The sequence below is a fragment of the Mesitornis unicolor genome, unplaced genomic scaffold (assembly GCF_000695765.1).
Source record: "Mesitornis unicolor isolate BGI_N332 unplaced genomic scaffold, ASM69576v1 scaffold711, whole genome shotgun sequence".
NCBI lineage: Eukaryota > Metazoa > Chordata > Aves > Mesitornithiformes > Mesitornithidae > Mesitornis > Mesitornis unicolor.
The window spans coordinates 602-21,304 of NW_010161435.1; the positions used below are offsets into that span (position 1 = coordinate 602).

At 37.4% G+C, this 20,703-nt stretch overlaps 1 protein-coding gene across 1 annotated transcript in view; it reads right to left on the reverse strand.

Moving 5' to 3' along the window:
* Positions 1 to 333: 333 nt before the first annotated feature.
* LOC104547195 (synphilin-1-like) overlaps positions 334 to 20,703 on the reverse strand; it is a gene marked incomplete at its 3' end in the record, with an annotated part of 29,508 nt that continues 9,138 nt past the window's right edge. The window contains exons 2-5 of the mRNA XM_010192783.1: positions 18,643 to 18,715; positions 5,293 to 6,143; positions 3,516 to 3,695; positions 334 to 447 (exon numbers count right to left, since the gene is read on the reverse strand). Coding sequence (XP_010191085.1) covers positions 334 to 447; positions 3,516 to 3,695; positions 5,293 to 6,143; positions 18,643 to 18,715 — 1,218 coding nt within the window. The remainder of the gene's footprint in view (positions 448 to 3,515; positions 3,696 to 5,292; positions 6,144 to 18,642; positions 18,716 to 20,703) is intronic.

Here is a 20,703-nt window from a genome sequence, read left to right on the forward strand (position 1 = left end):
TTTAATGATCTTCCGATGTGTTCTAAGAGTACCCTAGGGATCATGACAGCTGAACTCCCTAGATGTTCTTAGGATTGATAGGTTGGTTTAATGTGCCAGCTAATCTTCTCCTAGCCATTACTTACAGGGTTTTTTTAAACAACAACAACAACAAAATTTATGAGAGAAAATATGGGAAAGAATACACAAATTAAGTGGGAAAATATTTTGCTATATTTGTACTAATTAAGAAAACCTGTAATTAAAAGTCACAAAATTATAAAGATGCTTTAAATGGAAATTATTGTACGAGTATCTAAATAATCTATTTGAAAAAGTACACGAAAGTCATACCTGGCCATAGCAACCTGCATAATGAATAAGGCTTGGGTGGTCTTTCGAGCAACTTAATTCTGCGATAGCTTCTGTTTCGCTCACCATCCACCGAACACACTCCAGCTGACCGTTCTAAAGAAATTAAAATTAAAAAACAACAATTCTAGCTCTTTCAGTTCTAAACACATCTACAAACAGGGAAAAGCTTATCAAAATTATGAAAATGTTATGAAATTCCCATTTGTTTGAAAATATGTTCTTTTATCTGCTGTCATGTAATGCACTTGTTTATCTTGCTGTCCTGGATGAATTATAGTTTAGTTATTGATTAAAGCAAAATGGGCAATGTGAAAGTGGTAGTCAAACAGTATTACATTCACACTCTTGCCCCTACTCTCAAACTGTTCAGAGCAAATTGTTCTGTTTCCATCTCTTGTACAGCAACACCCAATGACGAAATGAGATGATCTGTTGAAGTGGAGTGAACACTTTCGCTACAAACTCTTCATTGATCACTAATTAAACGTATGCTTCCTAAGTTATTCCTATGTATGTAGTACCTGAACATCTCATCCTCATGGATTAGGACTTTTCTGTAACAGATACCATTCAAACACAAACAAGTATGTGGTTCTTGCCCTGAACACCTGTTAAAGCCTAATCACAAGATTCCCAAGCTGCTATGCATTCTCCCAGCACTCCACAAGTTACTGTGAAGTGGGACATAGATGCTGTGGAAACATATGAACATTTTCTTCAGAGGTTGCTTACGGCCCAGTGTAAAAGCAACAGTTCTTAGTAGTAGCTTCTCTTGCTGCATCCCTTTTTCAGTGATGGGATTTTGGTAAACATAGTTTGGTATAACCTACAATCCAGCCTGCTCTTACTTTGTTTTTCAACTCATTTGTTCATGAAAGCTATTATATTCTTCATATCCGAAACAAGTATTTCAATTGCTCGGTCAAAACCTCACAGAGGTCAACATACATAACATAAAAAGCTGTTTGTGAGCATAAAATGGAAAAAGCTACAATGAGAAGGAAAGAAATATCCATTTCAAGTTACAGGTTTATTTTTATAAAAACAAGGAGGAGAATGTAATAAATATTAACCCATTTAAAATTATATGGGAGAAAGAAAAACTGGAATAAAATCAAAGTGATATTTGCTTTATTCCTTTCATATGTAATGTATGTACAGAAACACAAAAATGCACACCATTTTCCTTTACATACTTTCACCTATTTCTCTCAATTTCAGTAATGAAGTCAAACCACTTATTCTTTTTATTACGCTAGAAAAGTCGTGCTCCTCATACTTGGGTTCAAATACTAGTAAGCATGACTAATATTTTTTTATTATGTTTTCCTTTGTATCACAACTGAATGAAATATTTTTGCATTTTTAAAATTAAGGTAAAGAATTAATAAAATTAAGTACCTGCTAAATAAGATAATTTTCCTAATGTGTCCTAATTTTCCTAATTTTCCTCCAGTTAGCGAAAATAAACTGTCAATATGACAGTGAGACTGGCCATAATACACTGCTCCACTTTCACTCTCTAGCTTATAGTTCATGGAGAGAAAGAGGCCTTGAATCAAAATAATTTATTTTAATTACTTCATTCATTACTCAGAAATGCTATGCATCATCACTAAATTATTGAAATTGTCTTTCCTGAGAAATATATGTTCCTAAATACAAGTTTTCTTCTGTTCTGATAGCCGTCATTCTTGTAGAACATAGGTGTATGTCCCACGAGGCATAATAACAGTACAGGAGTTACAATGGTATAAGTTAAGAGCAAGAATAATAAAGTTCATTCATCAATGAACAAAAACACATTGAGGGTAAGGATCAAGTGCTATAAAGTTTAGTTATGTCAGATTATTTTAAGACTCTCACAAAACTTTGCAATTATCCAGGACAAGTCCAGCCCATTCAGGTCAGCATTAGATATTTCTAATGGGCCCAAGCACCCTCACTTACATGAAGAACTCCATTACATTTACAGACTTTTCTGTGAAGGTGAAAGCATGCTCAAGTATTACAGAAACTAAAGGAATCCATTATTTTAAAAGCCAGGCTTTCTGGAGAAAAAGACAAAGGGTTTTATTGGCTTATAAACACATTATATATCTAGATTGAAAAAGAAAGGAAATGTTTTCCCACTAAAATTGTAAGACTTTAAATTGGCAGACTGTAACTATTCAGTGGGGACACAAGCCAAGGTATTGAAGCTAAATACCTTACTTTTATAATAGCATTTCAGTAGTAAAACTAGATATTAGTTCAATGTTATAGTCATATGGCTTATCCCAGAAAAATAAAAAAAAAACCCCAACCCTGGAATCTGCACCCAGGGGCCCTCGGTCACCGAAACGACACCTCAATGATACAAACTTGCGGGTTGGAATCCACCAGTCCTCTGTCAGTTTCTAAAGTTTTTCCAAGAAGCAAATAACAATAAAACCCCAGAAGAAACAAAAACTTGTATTACATTTCACCCTTTTCTTTGTTTCTCCTTAAGGTACTTGGTGGCTAAAAGGAATGGCACTCAACCATTCAGTCTCACATACTAAAGAACCAGAATCAGTATGGCTAAATTATCATCCTTCCTGTACATCACTATATTTTATTCTAGTGTAGCAACACCGATAATTTTCACATTTTCTTACAGAAGAGGTTTTCCTGTAAGCTTTGACAATAATTTTTGCAGCTTCTGACAAGTTCTGTAACATGCACCTTTTAACTTTGATGTGATTGTCCTAGCCAATCAAGAAGTTAACCTCCTGATGTAGATCAGGGGTTTTTAATGCTTTGTAAACATGTTCTCACATTTGCCTTTCAAGATTATACCTGTATTTGTAAAAAAACCTAGACTCTGTTATGCTCTCTAAAGAAACAACTAAATCTGGGTTAAATGTAAGTTTTTAAAAATATAACAATTTTTAGAGTCAGTTAACTGATTTATAAATGAATGTATATGCATTAATGTCAGTGTTAAACAGCTGATATTATATCCTGCATAGTAATCCATCTTTATTTGCTTATGGGGTACCAGCCAACCATTCTTCTAGCTCTCACTTAACAAAACACTTGAAAAATAACATCCTGCTGGATGTATTACTTACTCCCATCACAGAAAGGAACTAAATTACCTTTATGTCACATTACAATAGAGACAGAAACTAAGTTACCTTTATTGCTAATCCAGCTGGAGTTAGCTGCTCAATGTTTCGTTCATTCAAACAGTCTTCACCCATCAAGGAAGTGAGATGCTGCAGGCATTCTGCATGTCCCTTTGATGCTGCTAAGTGCAACAGATTGTTGTCACATTCATCATGGATCTTATCCAGATTATCTGCTGCTAAATGTGGCTGTTAAAAAAGTAATTATCTTAGTTATAACTAAGGATAAAAAGATACACAGAACATTAAGCCTCACAGCCCAAGACACAAGCCAAATACATAGATGTTTCCTCATAGACATCTTTTATAACTCAAACCTAGGAGCTTTTCACTTCACTATAAAGACCCTGGCTACTATTAGCAAAAGGGTAGAGGTGGGAGGCTCACTGGCTTGATGCATTGGGTAGCTTCTCTCCTTCTCAAGCTATTGTCATACAACAGTGCAAGATCTTGAGTATCTTGAAGTCTTTGTACTAGTTTGATCTATGAAGTAGCCGCAAAAATACCCACGGTTTCATCATTTCTGTCCATTTTGTGTTTGGTTTCTCTCTTTTTTTTTTTTAATTATTATTTTGAACAGAAAACATCCAATACTCCTAAAAAATTCCAGATTAATTTTGCTCATCACAGAAGTGGCAGCTTGTGCTAAGCACAATCTAAAATGTTGTTAAAACATGTAAGAGAAGACTTTTAGCTGATAGGTTGTTTCCATTAAAAAAATTTGTTGGAGTATTTACCCAAAGTACTACATAACCATGACATAACAGGTTATTTCTGCCTAGATCTAATTTTGAGACAAAAAAATTTTATTGAAAAACTCCAAAAGGAAAACAGAAGAAGGAAGACAGAGTTAAGGAACAGCAATGGTAATTTCCTAGAGTTGTGCAGACTTTTGACCTGTTTGGAAAAAATACGCATTTTCTTTCCATCTACCTACCTATGATGACCTCTTTTTTTCCCCTCCAATTCCTATTTTGGAGTGAATTTAATTTGTTTCTACTTCTTACTGAGCAATCTAACATTCTCTTCTGCCTCTGTCTAGTCTTTGAATACTTGCCTTTATTCTTGCTGCTATGTCAATAGCATGCCTTTGTGCTTGAGCTAGACTGGTAAACAGAAAAGCTAAACAAAAATTTAACAAAAACAGTTTTTATACTGTGTTTCCAACAGCCATTCTCAGTGGAGATCAGATGCCCTGCATCATTGTGTTAACTTGGATCTAGTTACTTTGGAAACCATCATTGATAGTGCCTGATCACAGTGCTAGAATTTAATAAAAAACTTCATATGGGTCAGGGGCCAACAAGGCTTTAGAGAAAGCTCCTGCCTGAGAATGCTGCTGCAACAAGACAGTATAAACACTCTTGAATGATAATCAGCATAAAACAGAAGCCCCTCTGTTCCCATCATCAGTCTCTAAATAACTGAGGTAAACCAGCAATAATTGAACAAAGCGACCCACAAATGTTGTGAAGGGCAAAACTCAATTAAGATTTAAATTCAATATTTAAGTGATCTCAACAGTTAAAAAGCTTGCCTTCTATATGATTTCAGTGTATGACATAACTAGCAATCTTGGCCAAGTTTACATAAAACTAGTATCTTGGTTTTGCTACAAATTTTATTTAAAGATTAAAACTTTCAATGTGGAAGCCCATACACTGAATTTTTAAGGAGCATACAAGATAAAAAGGGTAACAGTTCAAAATACGCATCATCATTGCTGGCTTAATAAAATGCATCACAGATCACATTATTCTATTTGTTTTATGAAAAAGATACTTACCAGCAAAGATATTTGGCCTTCTTTTACAATGTTTAAGATGCTCTTAATTTTTTTCACCTCTTCACTTCTGTCCTCTGGGCCCCCTGCACTGCTCCAGTTCATGCTCAGTTCGTCTAGCTGCTTGCTTTCTGCCACTGCCGTCTGCAGGTGGAAAGTCCTCAGGTGGCAGTTTGGCATAGTCTTCTCAGTTTTGTGAGCATGAGGATCAACAAATGTCCTACTGAGGAAGCCCTTGCCCTGGGCTTCAGATTCATGGACTGAGCTACACTTAACCAAAGGCTGGGAAAGCTCTAATTCTTCTGTTACATGCTTGTGCTGATCAAGGACAATGGGCTGTGTTTTTCTCAGCTGAGTGCCTTTCACAGGAGACAGCACATAGAATTGTGTCCCACTGGCAGGCAAGCTCTCTGTGCTCCCTGCAGAGCAGGTCTTGCCACTAAGACCACTGATTGTTGAACATACACCCAAAAGTTTTTTCTCAGGAGCTACCTTTGTAAAAGGAACAAGTTGCAGGCTTGATTTAATATAAGGCACATCCAAAATTTCATCCATATCCAGGTCATAGTGCTCCAGCTCCCCAGGCAGAACAGTGGGCTCGATGTTTTTGCTTTTAAGGCTCTCTCCTCCTGGATTCTGGTCATCATTTGGAGGTGGAGACTGAGAATCACTGCCTTTCTGGTATTCTCCCTTCTGGTTCTTCTGGTCATCACTTTCATTGTTCTCACAGCTTTCAGGCTGATGTTTTAATGGGGAAACCCTCTTCACTGGTCTGAATTTGTCTGCAATTCCTGTTGGTTTCTGTGCATTTCCAATAAGAGTTGAGACTCCGCAGTTCCAGCTGCTGCTGGAAACTAAAGAAACAGAGGAATGTGATTTAGAAGTGATTGCTACCAGACATGTGATGTGATATAGCATGCTTTAAAGATATACCTGGACAAACACTGGAAACAAGAATTACATGACAACATGCCACATTCACATTTAAGCCTATTTAATGGCATCTTTATCAAGACAGCTGAAGAATTTGGCACTCCAGAAAATAAATTTTCTTCAAACAGGACATATATTGTAAACACTTACAGATAAGGTAGTTTTAATCAGGTAATTGACATCAATAAGAGCCTAGTGGTGTTTACAGTAGTCCTGCCCAACCATACTAGTTTGCACTCTGCTTTTTTTTTTTTTATTGTATGGAGACGCATTGCAAGAGTAGAATGATTTTATGGGAGGTCAACAGAAGGGTTAGTAAAAACTTTTTAGTGGAATTGTTTTAACAACACTAGCAATAATTTAATTTTTAAGGCCAGTTATCTCTGGTAGATGTACTTTTCATGTAAGAACTGGAAATTTGTATGAAGAGAGATTGAGAGCTGGGAGGGTTCAGCTTGGAAAAGGGAAGGGTCAAAACAAATCTTATCCTTCTGTATAATTTACATGATGGAAAGCTATGAAGAGGGATTGAGACTCCTCTCTATGATGTTCACTGACAGGACAAGAAGCTGTGAGCACGAAGTGATACACATGAAGTTCCATCTGAGCACACTTTTTTTACTGTGAAGCTGGTCAAACACCAGCACAGGTTGCCAAGAGACATTGTTGAGTTTCCAGCTATGGAGATACTAAAAATCGGACTGGATTTAACCTGTCCTAGCTGACCCTGCTTAAGCAGGGCTGTTGGGCTACATGATCTCAAGTCATTCCTGCCAATCTGAATACTTTTGCAATTCTCTGATCTGAAGATTTATTCAGGTATGATATTTTCTATTGCACTTCTCTGTATGTTTGGCTTCTCTGTCAAACTTTCCACCCCTTTTATAAATATCCTGTACACACACGAGCATGCGTGCCCGCACGCGCACGCATACACACACACACACAAATATATATAGCTGTGAACCTTCCAGATCATTATTTCAGTGCACTGCAGGATATGGAGTTTGACCAGTGAATCTAACTTGCAAAGAAGAAAGTGACTTCAAGGCACCTGAACTCTTAAAGCTACTGAACTTGAAAACAATCCTACTGAACCTGCACTCTTTCACACAGGCTCAGCTGGTGATATTTATGATCTCCATAATCAGTGGAACTCTGGCAAAGAGTTTTCCTTGTTTTGTTATTTTCAGTTGAGAGACAGCACTAAAACCACTAAAGCCTTTAGGCAGTTTCTATGTCCCTTTCAATGTACACTAAGAATTAATACATTCTGAAAGTCATTACTATTTAAACAAGGCAGATTTATCACATGTGCAGACGGCGTATCAGTGTGATCTAATTTGTGATCAAAACCCACAATTCGCCAGGAACACCTTCCTAAGGAAACAGATATATACATTTTCCGTGCAACATTAATGTTTGAAGAGAAAGATTAGTATAGCTCAGTAGTTACAGATGTCTGAAAATTACATTAATACTTTTGGAAGCACTCAGGACTACATCTCCAAAGAAGAAATAAAAACAATAATAATCAAAAGGCATGTAACTTAGTGGGCCAATACAAAGAACATACTGTACTGACTTATTTATGTATTGTATAAGATTCTAGGTTCCAAGGCCTACACTTTTATGTTGGTTTTATTTACATGTGAAATTTTTTCCAAGTGATACAGGGAAATGGATACCATATGTTTCCCAGCTGTTTTGTTCTGACAGGAACTATTAAGCACTCAGTATGGAAATGAATTCTTCTCTGAGTTTTATGAAAACACTGCTTTTAACACAGGGGTCTAGACAGAGGAAAAGGCATCAACATTTTGTTTGTCATCACTTTATTTAAGCTTATATTTATTTTGTTGCTTGGCTTTCTCCACTTTCTAACCTTAATAACACACATCTACATAAACCACTGATAATAAAAGTGTAAAATTGTACACTGTAAGAAGCAATGACCTTTGTTACAAAGCTGTCTTGGATCATTGTAAAGTCACATATTTCTCTTTTCTTTCATTACAGTTACAGTGGAGTAAGGTACTTCCTTTTTGTTGTTGTTGTTTGTTTGTTTGTTTTGTTGTTGTTTTGTTGTTTTTCTTCCCAACATCTCTTTACAAACACAGTTTAAAAAAAAAACAAAACCCAAACTGGAACACCAAAACCAGTTAGCAATATTTTACTGACTAATGAACTTATTCTTCAATTAACCGGGATGAAGAATTTACACTGCAGTTAATAAAGGATTAGAATCTAGCATTTAACCATATATCAGTAAGGAAGAAAGCAAGTCAAACTGGTAGACACAATCCTCTTTTGTGCTAGTTTCTACTTGTGTGCTGTACAGGCTACATCAGTGCTTAGGTAGTTGCAGCATGGTTTCCCACTAAATGCAGAGATCATAGGCCAGAGTGAAACAGGGCATGGCTTGAATCTCTTCTATTCTGTTTTCAGATGCTTGATCCTTGAAGAAGCAAAAGCAAGTGCTGTCTACATCCTCCAAAGCAACAGCACAGCAGGACTTACGTGAGTGGTCTTCAACAGCTGCTCCAGGGGAAAAGCCTCTTGCTCATCTCGCCATACCTGTGAACTCAGGCAGGGCCCATTAAAAGTCTGGGTCAAATAAATACTGTTTGATTCTTTTATAAACAACAGTAAAGGATGGTCCGCATTTAAGGCAGAGGATTAGAATGTGGAGCAGTTAACTTGACTACAGAACCTGATAAATAATGCAATTATTACTGAATCAATAACAATCTGGTACAATCTTGGAAAAACCATATCTCTTCTGAGCACCAGTATCTCAAATGTAAAAAGCGATGACAACATTTTTTCTCCAACTATGTTATCAAAATTTATTTAACTTTTAGTCACTAATATGAGAGACTTGGATGATCCCATTGTTGTGTTGCTGAAGCAAAAAGAGAGAGTAACACAAAAACTGAGAAGACTTCATTCACACCAGTAAAGAAGCATCATGCTGCCTGACAGACCTAAGGTGCCAAAGCATTTCCTTGGCACTAAAGAAAATAATATATGATGAAAACCTGCAAGTGTCAGGTTTCCAAAAGTAATTCTTCACCAAAAAGTGTGCTCTGTGCTCTTTAGGAAAAGAAACTGCAAAAGGTGAATAAAGAGGCCTGTAGGCTTATTTATAGTTTCACTTATTTATTTATTGAAGTCCGAGAAATACTGGGGGCCAAAAATCAGAAAAGGGGACAATTAGGAAGCAACTTACCTTGAAATTTAATCACTTCATCAGATTTTGTTTTAGGAATCAAAATTTACCTTAAACTTTCTAAACTGGATCCTTATAACACATTTCCAATTGGAAGCATCTGTTGACTTCAGAGCATTTTTCTAGATCATCTCTGTATCTAAGTGATAGAGAGGTGAGAGGGGGAGTTTTATATGTTTACAAGCATCTGGAGAACTATGGGGTAAGTATATGAGTTTTGTTCAACCATCAAGACCACCTCATGCACAGATGAAACTTTATCGTTGTGACAGTCAGCTTCTGTGATACTTTCAGTGTAATGCCAAACATCAGCCTACCCTTAAATTGTCCTGTGTATAATAAAAATAACAAAGAACTCAGCTTTTACTACAGCTCGATAAGGAAACTAGTACTGAAATTCATTGGTGGTGTGCATGCAAGAGCCTGTCTCCCTGGCATACGGCTATTCTTTAAATGATGATGGCTTCATGAAGTTTACAGCACTGGTGACAAAAATAGGAGGTGGCAAAAGGCTGGATATCACACATCAGTACCATCACAAAACAAAGTGAACATACTGTACAATGGTACTTGTAGATGCTGCTATGCCAGCTCTTCATGAACCCAGAGTAATTCACATTCATGAGTGAACAGAGAGACTGGCTGAGGATATGGTCAAACTCCTAACAGTGTATTTCTGTCACCATCACCATAGACTCATTTAGGTTTATGCTTTTACCAATGTTCTGTTGTTGTGAATGTTGCTGTTGAACAGCTGGGACATACAGCAAGCAGTAGTGCAGACAAGAAGGAAGATGGATGTAAAGGTCGGAGACATTTGCAGATCAATTGGCAACTGAGTCCATGTTGCTCTACTAGGTCACTTGTTACCTATACACTGAAAAAGAGTGTCAACTCATTCCTGTTCTTCTGCAGGTGCCATCTCTCAGGATGGAGAGCAATACCGTACAGTAAAACACATTGAACCACTGTCCAGGAGAAAAACTGGATGACTTTCCTTTATTCAGTTATCAGTCATCAATGTAATTAATTATTCCACCTAATGACATGACTTGCATCCAGATTATGCTAACTCTAAATTATCTGTATTTCAACCTTTGTTTTCTATGAACTCCATATCTGTGCAGTCACAAGCCACAGTAAAACTGTGAATAATGGAGAACGATACACTGTTTGGTCCCTGGAGCTGATAGTCCTGGACTATCTGCTGGTAAGACTATCTGCTGATTTTATCACACCTAATAGAACTTTCAGTGGTCTATGAACCTCTCAGGTTGAATCATGGTTATTTTCTGCTAACAAAGAAGTGGGAACGCTATGGTTGCTACCCCAATAACACTTCCTCAAAGTAACTTGGTTGCAATGTTCTTTACTGCAGCATTCATTTGGAGAATAGATCCTTGAGCAACATCACGTAACCAAAACTGCTCTGAACACAAGGAAGGGGACATGATGACCTTCAAAGGTGTCTTCTGACTTAAGTCTATGACAAAGATGTAACTATCCTGAAACAATGCAGCCAGTCTGCAGGTAGTAGAAAGACTGGAAACAAAGTACAAAACTGACAAAGAGACAAGAGAAGACACTGTTTGAGGGGTTTTACCTCTAGACCTTGTCAATATGTTCTTGGAAAATCCCAGTACAGAGGTACTCTCCACCTTTGCTGACAATGTAACAAAAAGCTTCGTTACAATTTAGGCATCAATTGTTTACCCTCTAAAAATCGTAAAGAATAGGACTTTGGGAGCTACTGACTTGTCAGCCTGACTTCTGTTCTTGGTAAGATCACGGAACAGATCATCCTGGAAGCTCGGTGAAGGCATATGGGTGACAGAGAGGTGAGTAGAGACAGCCAACATGGCTTTATCAAGAGAAAATCATGCCTGGCTAATCTAGCGGCCTTCTGTGATAGAATGGACAAGGGAAGAGCTACTGATGTAATCTATTTTGACTTCAGCAAGGCCTTTAACATGTTTGCCAGCAACATTCTCGCATCTAATTTGAAGAGATAGGCTTGATGGATGGACTATTTGATGGAGAAGAAATTGGCTGGATGGCCACATCCAAAGAGTTACAGCCAATAGCTCAATGTCCAAATGGAGATTAGTAACAAGTGGTGATTCTCAGTGGTTTGTACCAGAACTGGTACTGTTCAGTATCTTTATTAATGACATAGACAGTGGGATTGAGTGCACCCTCAGCAAATTTGTGGACGACGCCAAATAGAGTGGTGCAGTTGGTTGGCTTAAGGGAAGGGATGCTATCCAGAGGCACCTTGATCAGGTTTGAGGACTGGGCTTATGTGAAACTCATGAACTTTAACAAGGTCAAGTGCAAGGTCAAGGTCTTGCACCCTTACGATGGGAATGGTGAGACAATGGAACAGGTTCCCCAGAGAAGTTGTGGATGCCTCATCCCTGGAACTGTTCAAAGGTCAAGCAGGATGAAGTTTTAAGCAACCTAATCTAGTGAAAGATATTGGTGCCCATGGGAGGGAGATTGGACTAGATGATCTCTGAAGGTCCCTTCCAACCCAAACCATTCTATGATTCTATAAAAGACAAGAAACTCCATTAGGTTGACTGTGTTGTTACCAAAGGAAGAATGTATTCAAATGACTTACCTTTATCTGAAACTCTTCCTCTTTGCTTTAAAAATTCACTTAATGCGGAGTTCACTCCACTTTCCATCATCATCATCAAGAAAGATGGGGGCTAGTAATCACATATATATAAAATAATTTTTTAAAATGCAATATTTCATCATATCGATGATGTACTATATAATAATTTGGGGGACTGCAGTTAAGTATACACAAAGTTTCATATTTGGAGTTTTACTGTCCTCTGAAAGAATTGCCTGAGCTTCTTCCTTGTCATATGGTTTCAGTAGAGACTCTTGAATCAGTTAAGATTTATACTCATTCCAGGTCCATTTAGAGCACTGTGATTCTGACTGTATACAGACACCGAGGTATTGTCCCCACTAGGCAATTTTTTTAGAAAACTCCTCAAGGTTTTTAACACCAATTTATCTCCAACACTGGCAGCAATACTGGGACTCCAAAAGAAGGAAGAAGGGATGTCTGGGGAGGTTCCAGTTGATTGGAGATCAGCAAATGTGACCTCATCTGGGATTATACAGGCCTGTCAGTCTGACCTTGGTGCCAGGAAAGGTTCTGGAGCAGATCATCTTGAGTGGCATCACACGGTACGTACAGGCCAACCAGGCCACAAGATCCAGTCAGTATGGGTTTATGAAAGGCAGGTCCTGCTTGACTAATCTTATCTCCTTTTATGTTGAGGTGACCTGTTTGGTGGACGAGGGAAAGGCTGCGGATGTTGTCTACCTAGACTTCAGTGAAGCCTTTGACACCATTTCCCACAGCATTCTCGTGGCTGCTCATGGCTTGGATGGGCGTACTCTTTGCTAGATAAAAAAACTGGCTGGATGGCCAGGGTCAAAGAGCTGTAGTGAATGGACTTAAATCCAGATGGTGGCCAGTCACAAGTGGCATGCCCCAGGGCTCAGTACTGGGGCCACTCCTGTTCAATAATTTGATCAATTACATTGATGAGGGGATTGAGTGCACCCTCAGGACGTTTGCAGATGACATTGAGTTGAGTGGGAGTGTTGATCTGCTTGATGGTAGAAAGGCTCCACAGAGGGACCTGGACAGGCCGGATCAATGGGCCAAGGCCAACTGTATGAGATTTAACAAGGCTAAGTGCTGGGTCCTGCACTTGGGTCACAGCAACCCCCTGCAATGCTAGAGGCCTGGGGAAGAGTGGATGGAAAGCTGCTTTGCAGAGAGGGATCTGGGGGTACTGATCGACAGCTGACTGAATATAAGCCAGCCAGGTGCCCACGTGGCCAAGAAGGCCAACAGCATCCAGAAATAGTGTGGCCAGGAGGATCAGGGAAGTGATAAAATTGCATCAAAGGAGGTTTAGATTAGATATTAGAAAAAATTCTTCACTGAAAGGCATTGGAACAGGCTTCCCAGGAAAGTGGTGCAGTCGCCATCCATGAAGGTATCGAAAAGACATGTAGATGTGGCACTTAGGGTCATGGCTTAGTGGTGGACTTGGCAGTGTTAGGTTTACGGTTGCACTAGCTGACCTTAAAGGTCTTTTCCAACCTAAATATTTCTGTGATTCCATGTCCCTTATGTATTGATGAATAATCAAAACCAGTTCTGAATGTCTATTTACTGTTTTATTAATATCCCTGAAATAATATTTAACAATTTTAACTGAAGGTGGCACTGTTTTACAGTTTTAATATATTAGTAACTTCCAGGAATACATTTTAGTGTTTTTTAACATAAGCTCTAGAGCACCTGAATTAAAGAACAACTCTGCACAGATAAGAACAGAGACCTTTCTTTCCAATTTAAGTGGAATTTGAAGCCATTCTAAAGAAGAAAGAAAGAGTAAACAGGGTAAATATTAATACATCCTTTTAAATAATAAGGTATCTTTTCCAGGTAATTCAAACATTAATATGGGTCTCAGTGAATGGATATTTTTTCTTATCTTGGCTTGAGAAAAAACACTACAAAAGCTGTCATTTCTAAAGTAGAGAATGTAGAACATGCAAAGAAAATTTTTAAATTAATAAATTGGGTTTACTCTTGTCCAGACTGATCTAAGGATGAAAATGGGAGGTAAAAAGCAAAGTTCTACGTCAAAAACAGAAGAGGACATTCTGGCACAAAATGTGTAAAACAGGAAGAGGGAATATATGAAAATGAGGCAGGAAAAGAGCTTATCTATAGCTATCATAAGTGTCACTGCATATTAATTACTGTTTTTTTTCTGAGAATATTCTTCAGTATTCTATCAAGGAATTATCCAATCAACTTTGTATTGTTTCAGACATATTTACCTGGGAGGTATTTGGTGCATAACAGATTCTGTGAAATTAATGCCATATAACACTGCTTTCAAATAAAATTTTACTTTAATTTCTCATAGCTAAAAAACTAACAAGAGCTTGAGATCAAAACTGTGTGCAATTTTATAGGGACTAGTTTATTTCTTTTTCTCAGATAGGAAACTAATCTTCTGAATAATTTTGTGAATGACAGTTACTTTTAGAATGAATAAAACTGTGCAGAAAGATACCTGCTGGAGATTAAAAATGAACCTGCTTTTATTAACCTGTGATTAAAGCTCTAGAGTAGGATATTGTCTTCATTAGAGACAAATATTTTATGACAACCGAAAGTCATCATAGCTGACAGAATATACTTCAACAACGATATGGCTCAGTGAAGCTTGCTGAACACAGATGTCTTGAACCGTTTGCTCAAGTGACCTTAGAAAATCTGACCAGAAAGCAAGCAACCAATTTCATGCTTAATAACAAAAGCATAAAGGACTTATTTCTGTTTCAGTTCATAATTCTACATTAGACAATACTGGAAATCAATGGGCAGGCTGGCTCACACTTCATGTCAGAAAAATTAGTTAGCTGGACCCATTTTTAAATGACACTCTTTAATTTTCTATCTTTGAAGAACATCTTAGTGGTTATTATGGTAGCTACAAAGATCATTTTCTTGAACTGTGATGGTAGAAAAAACAATCTTAATCACTCTTTACTGTGGATAAATCATTTGCCCAACACCTTTTCTCCAATCCCACATATCATATATATCATAATATACTATATTTACATTGTAATATGGGGGTACTGAGACACAAACTTTGGCTCCAAGGATCCCTTGGAATTTTCCGGAGTCAGAATACCCTGAATCCAAGGAAGGCCACAGAGGAGTCAGGACTGAGACTGTACTGACTGCATGACTTTCAGGCATGTCTTGCAAAAGGGGGAGTAAGGAATCACAAGACCTTTCCACTGCTACAGGTCACCAGCCAGTGCTGTCCCATAAATGGAGGTGACAGTATGAATCCAGGGAGGAAAAACTACACATACAGAAATCCCTTCTTAGACTTCCTAATCTCTCCTTGCCCAAAAGAACAACTAGTTTCAGCAATTACAGGCAGGCAGAAATAGTTTAAAAAAAAAATAACTGTTGAAAGGTCTATGTGAAATGTTTGAGGAAGCACACTGACTGGCAAATGCTGATATGTTTGCCTAGGATTAAAAGTGCTTGAAGTAATTTGAAAACAACATAACCAAACACTGTCATATGTTACTAACATATTATTCAATGTTTACGTGAAATGGGGAAAGAAAATGGGATTTACAAGGCTATTTACTAGACTTATCTGCAAACACAATGAATAGTAAGAGTTCCATAAGATATTATTAGCCATATAATTAAAAAATGTAATTTCACAAAGGAACTGTCTGGTTTAAATCTGTTCGAACAATCTTGTTGGCAAAAATGGTTGTCTGCGTATTTATATATATTTTTAAGTATAAAGTTAAATCTTATTTTCTCTATCCTTTTGTCATAACTGTCTTAGCAAACTAAATATTTTTCTGAGACAGAGCTGACAGAGAATTATTTTTAGATAGCTTTTTTTCAGGGTCCTGACATAACTAATCCTATGGCTAACTTACAGTTAACTTTTAGTTCTTTAAAAATATATATATCTTGGATAGTTCTACTTTCACCTTGCTGTCTGCTTTAAAGAAGAAATACAAGCTATAACTAAGCAGGAGTCAGTATGAGGTAGAAAGCTGGATCAGCTCTTTGCAAAACCTCTGATTTTTCTATGTGTAATTTACATAAATTGCCAGTGGAATACAGTTATAAAATAACATGACTGTCACACTTACTAAAGATTTATGATATAATCCATCTTCATCACAAATAGCACATAGCAACAATAAATTGGGGAACATTCTTTAATGGTCTATGCTATGAGAAAGGCAAGCAACTGCATCAAAATCAACTATGAAAAATCAACAGATGAGGTCATACACAATGTTGACTGATGCAGCTCTGTTGACATTTCAAGATAGTTCAGATACTGGTCTGTACAGGGATGTAAAGTGATACGTTCCTGTTCAGCACTATATGTTTACTCAGTGATTAAACAAAGTAAAAATGAAATAGATTTTAGTACTATTTCCAATTCAGCAAAGCTCATAAATGATAAGTAGATACAAAAATACATATTAGTACTGTTTACAAGTTGCCAACACTATTATCAGTACTAAAGACCTTTTTTGTGATTCAAGAATTTTAAACAAAGCTGTGAATTAACTTCCACTGGCAGACTCCCCAGTGTTACTACTGTCTTACAGCAATGCCTGAACTTGCTTCTGTCAACTCCTTTTCAAGGCAATAGATGAGTGCAGATGTAATTAAAGTCATCATTGGAAAATGTTTGACTGCAGAGGAGACTATGAAACAACAGAGCTACACAATATATTGTCAATAACCCATGGTCTTAAGGAAGAACTCATTACCAGTGCTTCATCCTTGCTTTTGGTCTGTATTTTAATATCATATCTGAATTTTAAAAAAAAATATACTCTTCTTCCTGAAAACAGATAGTGATGCTGCCACTGTGGCTTAGCAGTCATCATAAACAGACCATCCAGCAGAATATGTCTTAGAGGCTATGCCTGCTCTCCTTTTCTAGTTCAACTTGTGCTTGGAGCAGCTGAGTCAATGAGAGGCTTTAACTCTTTTTATGACAAGATGAGATAATGCCCAGCCACCACATGATCAAGTGCTAATACTGATAGGCAGTGAGGGAGGGGGTGGGTGGGGGCGGAAATGGCAGTGGGGAGAAAATGCAAGGGAGGGAGACTTGGAAAAGATGAGGTGGGTACTGAATGGGGAACAAAGGGAGTGACAATGAGGGGCAGTGAATGGTGGGGAAAGCATGGTGAAATGAATGGGAGGAAGAAGGCTCTAGAAGAATGGTGGGAAAAATATTGGGAAAGACTTGACTAGGGGGGAAAATGGGAAAGACTCATGGGGAAGAATGGTGGAAAAGACTGGGGAGGAAAGAATGAGGGGGAATAAAAGGTAAGCTTTGGGGAAATTGGAAAGAATGCTGGGCTGAACATTGAGGAGAAGGGATGAAGAATGTGTGGAGGAACGGTAAGGAGAACAGGTGGGAAAACAGTGGGGAGGATGGTAGAGAGAATGGTGGGGAGAATGAGTGAAAGAAGAATGGTAGGAGGAATGGGGGTGAAGAATTGTGGAAGGAATCTGGGGAGGGATGAAAGGATGAATGAGAAGGAGCTACCTGCCCTGTGCAGGCAGTAACATAGCAAGCAGGTATGGCAAGGAGAGCTTTGTTTCCATTTATCGTCAAAGAGTAGTGGCATACAGTTGTGATGACCTGGCCTTTAATAACTCTGATAGAAGAAGTGGCTCTCAGAAAGTTTCAACTTTGTTACACACCTTGGAAATTTAAAACTCTCTGAAATTAAATACAGAAATAAAAATTGCCAAAGTATAGCACGGTTCTTAAAGCCTGCTATTGTCCCACAAACTCCAGGTCTTCCATTTCCATTATAAAAGTATTTTATGAAATAACATTATGAAAGTTCAATTAATACATCAGAAAGCACAATAAACTTTTCATAGCTCAACAAAAATGCTCCTTACACCAATTCATTTCTCCTCCATCAGAAAAGAGAAAAAAACAAAAGGGGATTAATCTGATTTACAGAGTGAAAAACAACACTGAATGCAATTTTTGTCAAGGGGGCAGGGGGAGGGTCTCCAGCTGGTTCTCATCTATATGTCACGATTCTTCATTTAGTTTACACTATTAAACTCAGAAACTCAGCTTTAATCTTAACCATTACAGTATGCCTGAGAGTAGATTCTATCATGTAGCATCCTTGATACAGTTTCAGACTCTGGCAAAACATCATCTCTCAAACTGGTCGTTGCCATGTGGGTAGTAAATGTATCCAACATTTTTTCATTGGCGCCTACATTATTACGTCTTGTCACCAATGGTTTCTCGGGTTTTCAAGTAAATTGTTGCATATACTGTGGTTTGGAGCTGCTGAGATGAAGCCCTACATTTATCTATATACAGCCAAATCCTTTTTGGGAACTTTTTTTCCTTCTAATGAACTAACATCTGTTGAAAAAAAAAAAGTCATGTTTCCAGAAAGCTGTACAAAAATAAGAGAAAACAAAACAACAGAACACTGCCAAGAAGCTATTGTTGTCAAATTGCACATTATAAAAAGCAGCCTAGAAAATGATGGGTGGACAGAAGTAAGCATCATACCTGATCTGTCTTCATTTTGTGAATCACACCTTCTACATAACTCTGGGATGGTCTTCAGAGAAGTTACAGAATACTGTAAAAAAGGAAAAAATGCATATGAAGCAGTTGATTTAAAAAGATAAAAAACAAGACTTTCAAGAGGTCTTGATAATCATGAGTACAACCAAAGTGTACTTCTGGCAGTCTGATGATCTTCTCAGGTTGCAGGAGAAAAGCAGATGGTAACTGCTTTTGTGTCCCAACCTGTGGGATATCAAACAGACTTTCAAAGCTACAGCAAAGCATTCCCCTCACCTAAGACTCCTTCCTGCAGAACACCATTTTTCATCCATCCTTTCTGTGGGATGCGAGATACATCGGATGTGAGAATACATCTACATATCACAGTAAACTTCAAGAGTCTCACTTTGCCTACCTGGGCATCTATTACAGTGGCTATACTGCAAGATACTTCATGCTTAAAAATTAGAACTCAAGCTTTCACAGACCAATATGTAAAAGTAATGCGAATATTTGCACCTTAGAGATCTGATTTCAGAGAGGGATGCATATACATATACATACGAGATGAGTCTCATTTCTCTAACCTAGGCTATATTAGAGCAAACTTGCATTATTACTTTGATGTGACAGGATACTCCTGAGATTAATCAGTATGTTATTTTCTGAATTTAGCATTTAAAAGGAAAAAAACAGGGATGACACATATATCTTATTAAACAGAAATAGCTTCCTTATAAATTTGTGGAATATCCTTTGAAAGACACACAATCCAGTGTTATAAAACTACACATTCTGACATACAGAAATTAAGTTACTTAATAGCAAGCCTTCCTTAACCAAATACTTCAATGTTACAGGAATCTTCAACTCATACAAATGAAAATCATTATGCTGGTGAAGAATCAATGCCTTTGCTCATTTAAAAAGCTTATTAAAACCAGTATTTTGGAAACTAAAACAGAAAAAAGCATTTAGGATTAGCATAACTGAAAATTTTTAAAGAATATATAAACACCATATGTTTTCAAAGAAACAGATATTTTTAGCTGGTGTACTATTGACCAATGAAGCAAAACAACTATATATAAAACCACATGAGCTTTCCACACAAAAAAAGAAACTGTCATACATTCTTTCCTGTTTTTTGAATGACAGTTCATCATTCAAAGTTTGATATGCTTCTAATGAATAGCTGGCAATCTACTTCAAAATAATCTAAAGTCAACCCCATGTGACCAACTGTAGAAGTAATTTCCTTCTCTGGTGCAAGTTTAGGATCATTGCTCAACTGATTACAGTCACCTTATTAAGCCTCAAAAACCTCCCATGCCTCACTTTTTCCCTTGCTGACCTGATTCAGGGATGTATTGAGAAATCTGAACTACAACAATAATCTCTTATAAGTATTCCCAGGATCAACACTGAACTTGTAATTAAAATGTGTATAATTAAAATGTGTCACAGAACTACCCAGTGACTCCAATCCCCACTAGCATGGAGTTGTCTGTAAGGCTGTGACTGCTCCAGGATGTGACAGCCTAAAGCAACAAAAAGCAGAAGAACAGAGACAAGGAGAAAGATGCTACTAAATACGAATTAATACAAGTTAAACACAGGCATGCACAAACACCATGTGCAGTGCTTCACTCTATTTATTGTTTAATAAAGGCTGAGCTGTTAAGCTATACATTTTGCTATTTCAGCACAAAGACTCAGAAGGCAATGCTGAACTGGTCGAGTACGATTCTTAAAAGAATCCAAGGAACATGTCTCCAAGGAATATGGTAGCTTCATAACACCAACAGGTGCAGTTTAAACTATTACACAGTTTGTAATTCAATTAGAATGAGGCCTTTTGTATTCCATTGCTATGTGTTTTGTCAGGCAACCTCAAAAGCAGAAAGACATTTTTCTTTTTGTCCTTTTTCCTATTTTGCTCCTGGAAGAATAGATTTTCTTTCTATTTCAACATTGCACTACAATGTATTCAGTTACCACCTCCCACTACCAAAAATCTATTAATGCTATAAATTTTATTATACATTTTAATCATACTGA